General features: G+C 37.1%; 1 protein-coding gene across 2 annotated transcripts; it reads right to left on the bottom strand.

Moving 5' to 3' along the window:
* Positions 1–548: 548 nt before the first annotated feature.
* LOC134015151 (uncharacterized) lies at positions 549–4,570 on the bottom strand. 2 transcript variants are annotated; one of them, XM_062454498.1, is made up of 12 exons: positions 4,396–4,570; positions 4,170–4,291; positions 3,473–3,782; positions 3,291–3,373; positions 3,066–3,118; positions 2,852–2,891; positions 2,660–2,724; positions 2,457–2,546; positions 2,039–2,352; positions 1,316–1,488; positions 742–912; positions 549–668 (listed from the first exon to the last, which is right to left on the bottom strand). In XM_062454498.1, exons 1-10 carry the CDS (start codon positions 4,562–4,564, stop codon positions 1,484–1,486), a joined length of 1,251 nt encoding a protein of 416 aa, XP_062310482.1. In that variant the 5' UTR covers positions 4,565–4,570; the 3' UTR covers positions 549–668; positions 742–912; positions 1,316–1,483. The 2 variants fall into 2 exon arrangements, with proteins under 2 accessions (XP_062310482.1, XP_062310481.1); XM_062454497.1 differs by having other exon boundaries at positions 4,170–4,294.
* Positions 4,571–9,596: the final 5,026 nt, after the last annotated feature.

Here is a 9,596-nt window from a genome sequence, read left to right on the forward strand (position 1 = left end):
GAACTGGATGCCTTTCCTGACACTCACCTGACAAGAGCTCCATGTGGGGACCCAAACATTCAGGAGTACTTGGACTTAGCCATGGAGCACAATCATTTACAGAAGCCAGAGTACTGGCAGTCTTCAACTGAACTGTATCTGAGATTAAAAGAAATTGCTCAGCTATGAATTGATTGATTGGGAGATTTATTGTAACGGTGGTGGAACATGTACACAAAGTGTCTTAATGTGTCATCCACAGCTTCAATATTTCAAAGTGGGAATAAAAATAATGGGTCATGGATCACAATCTAAAACAATTGTCAAAATGCTAACTGAGAATGCTCACATACCCTTACATTATAAAAGCCTCCTTAACAAATGCAACTATAACAGCAACAAAGAAACAACATTTTTAGAGTCAGAGCTCTAGGGGTTATCCAGTCATAGGGCTTATAGACAGCCAAATCCTTGACTATTTTGAATTCCAAAGTCCATTTGTGATTTAAACACACTATATGTGTCCAGGAGTGGTAATTTCAACAAGTTTGAACATGTATTTGCCATTGGGAATGGAGAGTCATCCAGGAACTCTATTTGTGGCAATGGTTGCAAGCCAGATGGGGGAAGTGATGTCAGCCCAGTTGCAAACATCAAAACGTCCTCCACAGACACAGCAGCCGCGCCTTCTGCAAAGAAATAAATGTTCAGATATACCATGGTAATATGGTTTTCCAATTAGTTACAAAAAACCTTACAAACCTTCACAGTCAAGGAGATAGTCTGCCCAGTAGGCCACAGTTTGACTTTCTTTTATTCTCCTATTACTCCCTGAAGGGCTGAGGTCAGGTTTGAAGAGTTTTTCGAGCTCAAAGCCAGTGAGTCGCTTTTCAAAGTGGCACAGGACAGGGGTCAGCAAAGTAGGGTGTCTATCTACAAAGTGAACACAAACACTGTTTCACTGCTGTGTAGTGCCAACTGCATTTAAATTATCTAAAGAAAACTTTTTGAGGTTCTTTTCACGACAATTACTATCCACCTAAAAAAAAACATTTGGGGAAAATGGTTGTGTGATAACATTCTTTTGATTTGCACATGGAAAGGTGTTACAAACTGCAAAAAAAAAATCACACGGAGGAATGACACAGAGGGCAGGTTGGCAAGGAATGGAGAGACAGACATCACATAGTGTATTACAACTGAAAGCCTAAGGCAAAACATTTGTCACAGTGGCTAACTAATAACAGATACACATGCCATGAAGCATTTTAAACAAAAATGTCATACATAAACATAAAAAAGAAAATCACCATCATAATTCAAAATATTATCTTACCTGTCAATTACAGATGAGTTGCGGTCAATAATATACCACTGGAGGTAGTCTGCCACAATTTCTTTCTTTTCTTCCACAGCAGCCACATGTCTCAGACAGCCTGCTGTCTGTAACATTGTGCTGTGTCTCATGATACATTCTTGCAGAGCATCCAATGAAGCAGCATTCTCAATCTTAAAGACAAAGAGGCATAAACACCCCAGTAAATAACTATGTACTATCCTTGCCCATTTTTATTCTGTGACATACATAGCATGCAGTAACCCTACCCTATCAAAAACTAATACATTCTGCAAATTCTGTGTATGCAATATAGGAAGTAAACATTGTCTTAAAACAGTGCAGGAACTATGTCAAACTCTGTCCTACCACATTGTAGATTTATGCTATTCTCACCTCTCGCAAAGCTTTCCCTATTTCTTCATCAGTTATTAAATTAACTGTTGATTTGAATGAAGGCTGGCCGGCAAGATAATGTACAAGATCTTCTGACAGGAAATGGGGTCCTGGACCTCCATGTACAACTGACACTGCGATCATCTTTCCTGCCATGAAGTATTCATCCTCCCTAACAGCTATGAATGAATTCATATTGCAAAATGAAAACATACAATACATTATATACTTTAAGATATTGAGGAAAAAAGCATATGCTGTGTCATCTATTTGTTTAATGATCATTAACCAACCATTAGTATAGCACACTTCTAACCCCATACATACCATTTGCATTGTAGACCAAGAACCAATGTCCTTCTGGTCCATCAAAAATGGGCCGGTCTTTCAGGTGTTTCATTAGCAGAGATAAAAATTCTCGTCTTGGACCACCAGTGTCAATTCCCTCCTCAAAAATACCAGCATCATCAGTAAATCTGACCAGCATGTCACAGGTTTCAGAATATGTTGTACGCTTGAAACCTCTGACGGCTCCATCCCAAACATTAGCCCTTGAGATGTTGAACCTGCTGACTCTTTTGTGATCAATAGGAAGTGCCAGGTTTGCTACAATGTCAGGTAGTGTAATGTCCATCTCCTCCCTGTAATGACAAAAAGTGATTTAATTAATGGATATCCCAGACAGTGCACACTTTCACAACAGTTATTTAAATACCGGAATGCCACACTCAAAAGCTAATTTTACACTGCCGTGTGTTGGAAATTCTCCACATTGACTGCAACCAGCTCCTCATCCTCTTCCTCAACACCTGGTGCATACAGGTCCGTGTATTTACTGTTGGGAAATTACAATTTCCATGTTAAAACATCTTACAAACACAAATTTCTTCCCCATGAATTAAATTGAAAGTATGTGAGTCACTATCCTTTTTTAAATTTATTTTTTACCTGTAGCAAGTCTTGTCTGGATTTGTTTCAGATGGATCCATATCCTCAGCATCAGATATTACTATCTGAAAAACAAATTAAAATGTCTGAAGCATTTACATTACATTTAGCAGACGCTTTTGTCCAAAGCGACGTACAAGGGAGAAACAACAACTCTAAGAAACGTCAGGCTGCCACAGTCTGCCCTATTACCTGTCCAGGCCGAATTGTTGCTGAATGTCCCGGTGCATCTCTAAAACATGATACAAATAATACAATTACTACATTAATTATTACTGTTCTTCAGGCCTACAATAGTCATGTAAGAATGTAAACGAATACAGGCAAGATTCCTATTGTTTGATTACCACTAGAAAGGATAAAAAATGTTGACTGTGACAAAGGCTAGATGTCAAAATGTACCTACCTTTCATCTTTAGGTTTGAGTTTGGGAGTACTTCGGTTTTGTGGTTCAAAAACCTGAGAGGAAACGCATTAATTTATCAACAATTTGTAATAGCTTCGATAACTGTTCCCTTACCCCATACAGTATATATATAAAATGGTGAAAGGTTGTCAGTATTGTCATAGATAAATCAATACATGCATTCATAAATAAATAAGTATTAAAATAAATAAATAATTGGTGTACCACTGTGTCAGCTCGATTGAATTCAGCTGTGCTCCTTGATGCGATGACAATTTCAGAATCAGAGTCTGAAGTATTATCCGTTGCTGTAAAAACAAACAAACAGATCATGTAGATAATGCAGATGCATCCTTCAGTAGAGTATCTAAAATATGTAAAAATGTTGAATCCTGAGATCCACTAACCTCCTCCTTTAAAATGTGTTTCTAGGCAAATGAAAAATGTGATCCTGCAATATGGCCTTCCTAGTTCCTTTTTATATTCTGCCAATTTGAATGGCCTTTCTGATCCAGGCACATGGACCACCTCTGAGCAGTCTGGATACAAAAGGATGTACGGTCCTTCTGGCATGTCCTTGTTAAATGTTTTCATTTTCTGGACAGCTTGTTTCAGTACATCAGGTGCTGCTACCTCTGGGTCTACAAATAACGGGAGTGTTTTCCCTCTTAGAGGTTTTAAATCAGTTCCATTTGGCACCATCAATCCAATGTTTATCTAATAAAATGACAAAGATGTATTAAACATAGGTAAAATAAAAGAATATACATACATCTGTGTTTCCCATTAATTATGGGAGAATGTGTTGTCCCTCCATGGTCTAATTGGTGCCACCACAGATTCATAGTGAGCCGAACATGTCAATAAGCTGCACTCTCCAATTCGATACAGTGTTTGCCCAATTGCTTTAGCAAAGCATCTCACCCTGCACTAGAGCTTCTGTTATTCTGCCTAAATCTACGCAAAGATACCCTCTTCAAAGATGTTAGTTTTTCTTTTTAACTTAATTCAATCTGTACAATAAATCTACTATGATACAGATCCATTTAAGAGTCACCTCGAGTCAGACAGTCGAGTTATAAGCTAACAGTCAGTACAATTTACCTGGACGTGTTTTCGTTCTTTAGCCCGATGTCTTCCTCTCGGCCCGTAGTTAAAAGACTGACGCTCTTTGGACTTTGCACTTCTGTACTCCATGAACTGTTTGTATGATGTGCAAGGTTTTTCTGCTGAAATTAGCAAAGCTCAGTTTCAAAATAGAAAGTTAACGGCCGCTAACCAAAAGCGCTATTCACTTTCATTCAGGTAGCGAGCGTTATGTTGCACTTACTTTGTTTAGCATTATCCGGCTGTTGAGATGTCCCCTGTGTGTTTGGTCCTTCTGTCTGGTCTGCGCCATTTAAAAACTCCAAAGACCGACCACACGAAAAACAAAATCTAGTTAATTGGCTCATATGTTTGCCACAAAACGGGCAAAACACCACTCTATCGCTGTCCATTTTGGGTCACCATGAACTCAATCAACCGCCATCAACTCAAATTGAGCGCTTCCGTTATCACTTCCGCGTCAACTTTGGAATTGGTACATTCCCTTTCCGGCTAATGTCGTTTGTAAATTTGTTTCGCCACTTGTAAATTTGTTTCGGGACTTGTAAAAGTGTTTCGCGTCTAGTTAATTTGTTTTCTGAAATGTAAATTTGTTTCGGGACTTGGTAATGTGTTTTGGTAATGTAATTTTGTTTTATGATATGTGAAAATGTTTTCCAAAATGTAAATTTGTCTCAAGCTTTGTAAAAGTGTTTCAGATTTTGTAATGTTGGTTTGCCCCTCTCGGCCACCGTAGAAAACAGATGTGTGTTTCTGTTTCTTTGTCAAACTTAAGAAAATATTTTCTATATTATGAGATTGATTCGATTTTCTATATTATGAGATTGATTCGATATTGAATAATGCGCTGGAAATTTCGTTTTTTTGGGTAGGATAATTGGTAAAAGGCCAGTTTTGGCAACAAAAGCGGTATTCATTTTAAGAATTACAATCCCGGGGTTATTGAAACTTTTATAGAAAGTTATGTGTTCAAACGGAAATGTTATGTTTAAGGAATATTTTTGTTTATGTCTGGAAATGTTCGATGGTTTTATTTTTAATTTTGTGGGCGTTCACAGATGTTACTGTTGTTTAAAGAAATAATGTACAGGGTTATGAAGAAGTGATTAGAAAGATTGAGCCAGTCCGAGGGACTGAAGTGTATACAAGGGGAACTAGTTCGAGAGACTGAATTGCGATTGTTGTTAAGGGCAAAGGTGCTACATATGTGTGTTTATTGCTGCTGAGATGATTTGTTGAAATGTGTTGGGTTTGGTAGTATTCATATTTACCTATTTAAATGGACTTGAAGTTGAAGCTTTGTCCAACCAGAATGCTAATACATGGGTAAACTGTCATTCTCTGACGAGTGATATTAGGTGCATATGTAGATTTCGGAGCCTAATTTTTTATGTTGAAATTAAAATAGTACTAATGGTTGATAGAATTGTAAAGGTTGTAATTGTAAAGAAAATCCAGGCTGTGACTTTGTTGGCTAATGGTGAAAATGTGGAGGAAGTGCATTTTGCTCTGTCCTGAGACAAAGGAGAGTCCAGGAAGTTGAATTTGCAACTATGGCAACGACATTAGCTAACAAACTAACAGACCGACAGGCGGGTACAGGCTAGTAAAGGAATTGCAGCTTGATATTTGAGATCCAGGATGAGTAACCGCATGACGCATGCGCAGATGGAAATTGAGAAATTGACTAAGATGCAAATTTAGAGAAATAGATCAATTTGGAGCGAATTTTACATATTAATTTGGTTATTTTTGAAATATGTTGGGTGATGAGTATTTTGAGACATTTGCTAACAAGGGTTTTGTTTGTTTGAGGACATTTTAAATGAGTTTCAGAAATTCCGAGGAAAGGTGGGGGCTAAAAAAAAGAGTCCCGTTACGTTGAGTTTTACAAAGTTGATCCCAGAGGGTGTAATTCTGCATAATTATGTGAGTATTAATGGTGAAAGATGTGTCCGTTTAGATGAATTCGAAGTTTGGTGGTTAACGAATGTATGATTAACATCTGTTCTAATTCCTAGCCAAACAGGGAGGTAGAAGCCTTTCAGACCAGAACTCGTATTTCCGAGCGGAAAATCTGTAATGTGTGATGGTACTCAGTAAAATGCAGAAATTAAACCCCTGGTTCATAAATTAGTTCTAATTGGATTGGAAAAGTTATACTTTAGCAAAATTAAGTGAATAGACGGTAAACGCCAACCATCTGTGTTGTTCAGAAGGAAAAAAGAAGGAAAAAATATGGGAATGCTCAAAGGTGTATACATTACATGCTTTGATAAGACTTTTGAGGAGTTAAAGAATAAGGTTTTGTTTTACGGGTTTATGTTAAATTGTGAATTTAAAGGTTTAAAAAGAAAAAGGGAGAGTTTATATTCTCTTTTGTCTTAAGGGCATTGTTTGATTGATGTGATTGCGAGTCGTAGCGTAATTCTAGCATGAATTACTTATTCTAAGAGCAGTTTTAAGTGTGCGAACATGGATTTAATGAAACAAGAGAACGTTTTGTGGATGTGAAGAGATGATTGGTTTAAACACTTTGATGTTCTGAAAAGGGAACTATGCATATGCTTTGAAGAGGTATATGGGCAAACGTTTTAAATCAGAATATTAAAATCTAGAGGTTTTTTAAGAGTTTTGATAAAGGTATTAGATGCAATGTGGTTATGAAATGAGAAAATAATTGCAATGTACTTTTGTTTGGAGTTTGACTGTAATTTGATTTTAAGTTTTCTTTGAGAGTTTTATCAGGGCATGGTACAATGTTTTGGGATAAACAGTTAGGCTGTGATGAGGTTGTTTCATTATGGTATTGGTTCATAAAGAGGGTTATTATAACTTGGTTTTGAAATAATTTGGGAAGACTCATTAAGTCTGATAAATTGTGGTCGTGATGGTTGGAACTAAGTAGCTTGTTCTGGACTGCAGCCAAAGCAAGTTATGAAGGTCTACCTATCTAACCTATATAGAAATATAGATGGGGTATAAGTTTGGCTAATGGTTACATTAAGAATATTTTATGGTCTGTTTCATTTTGGAATCAAACAGATTAAATTCTGGTTTAGGGTAGTGATGCTAGTTTTCTACATGTCTTGGATAAAGAGAGATTTGATTTGGTGAATTTAAATACAGAAAAAAATTCAAAGGGAATCTGAAATATAAAGGTATTCATTTGAACTGTTCCTAAAGGTTTTTTGAAGAAAAGATAATAAGAGACTGAAAGTTGAGGTTATTCGTAATTTGGTTGTTTTCTAAAATAGTTTTATTTTATACAAATTGGTTCAAAAGTTGGTTGCTTCAGTGTAAGCTTGTTAATTCATAAAAGGGAAAAGAGTTAAAATATTTACTGATAGTAAAATACATCATTGGTGTTTCATATGATTTGGGGAAAGGTATGGAAACAGGAAGTTTCTTAGTTTGATCTGGGACACAACTTGCTCTATGCAAATGTGGGGCTCACTCTAACAATGATGATTATTCCACAGGGAAAATGATAGTGCTGATACTAGCTGGAGCAGTTTCTAGATTGTCTGCATGCATTGATGAACTAACTAGAATATGTTTTTGATGTTGATATGTTTACAGGAAGTGATGAGATGATGTTGCTATGTCCGGATGAGCCTAACTTGACAAATTTGGGTTTACAGGACTCTTTTGAGGAAAATTGTTGTGTGACCTTGATACAACATGTGTTACAGATTCTTTAAGGGAAGCGCAGGCTTCTTAGAGAGGAAGAGGTGACGTTTAGGAATTTATGACTGACTGATGACTGACTGATCCAAACAGAGAGTGACTATGGGGGTTTTATGGTTTTATGAATTTAGCTTCAGTAGTTTGGATTTGTGATAGGACTGTGAGAGTTTGATATGATATTGCTGAGTTGAAAATATTGGACTGTATTTAACCCAGAGTGAGAATTTTGTTTTTGTTTGAATATATTTGATAAGAATTACAGAATACAGTGGACAGATGGAGAAAGGAATGGTGGAATGGAGATTCGAACTTGGACTAATCCACAAGAAAATGCGTTTTGGAAAAAGGAAGGATATGAGAATAAAAATGCAGGTTGTATGGTCTGCATAAAACATTCATCTTGAGATTTTGCTCAGTTAACACATGGAAAGATCATGCCTCTACAGTTTGTGTGATATCAAGAACGCATTATTTTTGCATACAAGAGGATTTGTAATGGATGCATAGTCATTTTGTCAGTACTTCATATGTGGGACAAGTATTATGAGAAAAGGAATTTAAACACGATAAGCTTCACAGTTAAGGTTAGAGAAACCATTTGAGTATTGATAGATGGATTTTGTAGAGTTACATTTTTGGAGAAGTGATACTGTTTTATTGTTGATGGTTGTTGGATGGGAAGAAGTTTTAGACTTCTCAGGGGCTCAGTGATCAAGCTTTTGTTAATTTAGATTATTCTTCGATGGGATTTTTCTTTGAGGGTATGTAATGATAATGGGTCACACTTGTTTAAGGAAGTTATTTTGGTGTTGATAGGAATCAACATTATGTTAATCACTTCAGTTGAATGAGAGAACAGAACTTTGAAGACTAAGTCAAACGACAAGAAGTCAGTTACCTTTAACTGACCTCTGTGATAATGTGCTTGTTTATTACTGTGCAACCTTTTGGAGTCTACTTTGTGTGAGATTCACAGGCAGGTGAAGGAGGCTATTCCTATGACTGGACCGCTGCATGATTTGATACCAGATGACTGGATCATGGTGAAGGACTTGAAACGCCTGGTAAAACCCAAGGTGGACGGGGCCATACCAGATTCTCCTGACGACGAATCCGGCGGTTAAGATTGAGGGAAGAGCAACGTGGATACACGCTAACCATTGTGAGCGTGCACCTTGTCTGGAGACGGAAACAGAGGATACGCGTTCTGCGTAGTACCAAGGAAATTTCCGAGCTGTACGCAAAGTGCAGTGTCGTTGAAAGTTGCCCTGAGCAATTTGATCGTCGTTTGCAATCGGTTTGACTCGACTACACTGACTGAAAGAAGTTTGCCTACAGCCAACTGAAGATGGTCACTACGGATGCACAATCATGGCATCCGTTCCGACAACCTGGACTTTGTGGTGTACGGGCTACAATGGGTTTTGTCTTGGGACTAGCATTTCTTATGTTAATGTTTGAATTTTATTTTTCTTGATTAACTGTTTGTGTTTATGCTATTGTAAAAAAAAAAAAAAGAGTGGAATTGTCGTGGAAATTTGGAATACAGTTATAATGTGTGTGTTTTATATATGAGGAATGTGTTTTAAGAGAAGTTTAAAGTTGGTTAAGTAAGCTTGATACAGTGAAAGTTGAAACAACTCCATTTGGTAGAGATGCCATTTGCAGTTTATGACACCTGGGGAGGATGAGACAGCTGGTCTGGAGACAATGTGGATTCAACTGTATTGTTAT

The sequence above is a fragment of the Osmerus eperlanus genome, chromosome 28 (genome assembly GCF_963692335.1).
Source record: "Osmerus eperlanus chromosome 28, fOsmEpe2.1, whole genome shotgun sequence".
NCBI classification, from domain to species: domain Eukaryota; kingdom Metazoa; phylum Chordata; class Actinopteri; order Osmeriformes; family Osmeridae; genus Osmerus; species Osmerus eperlanus.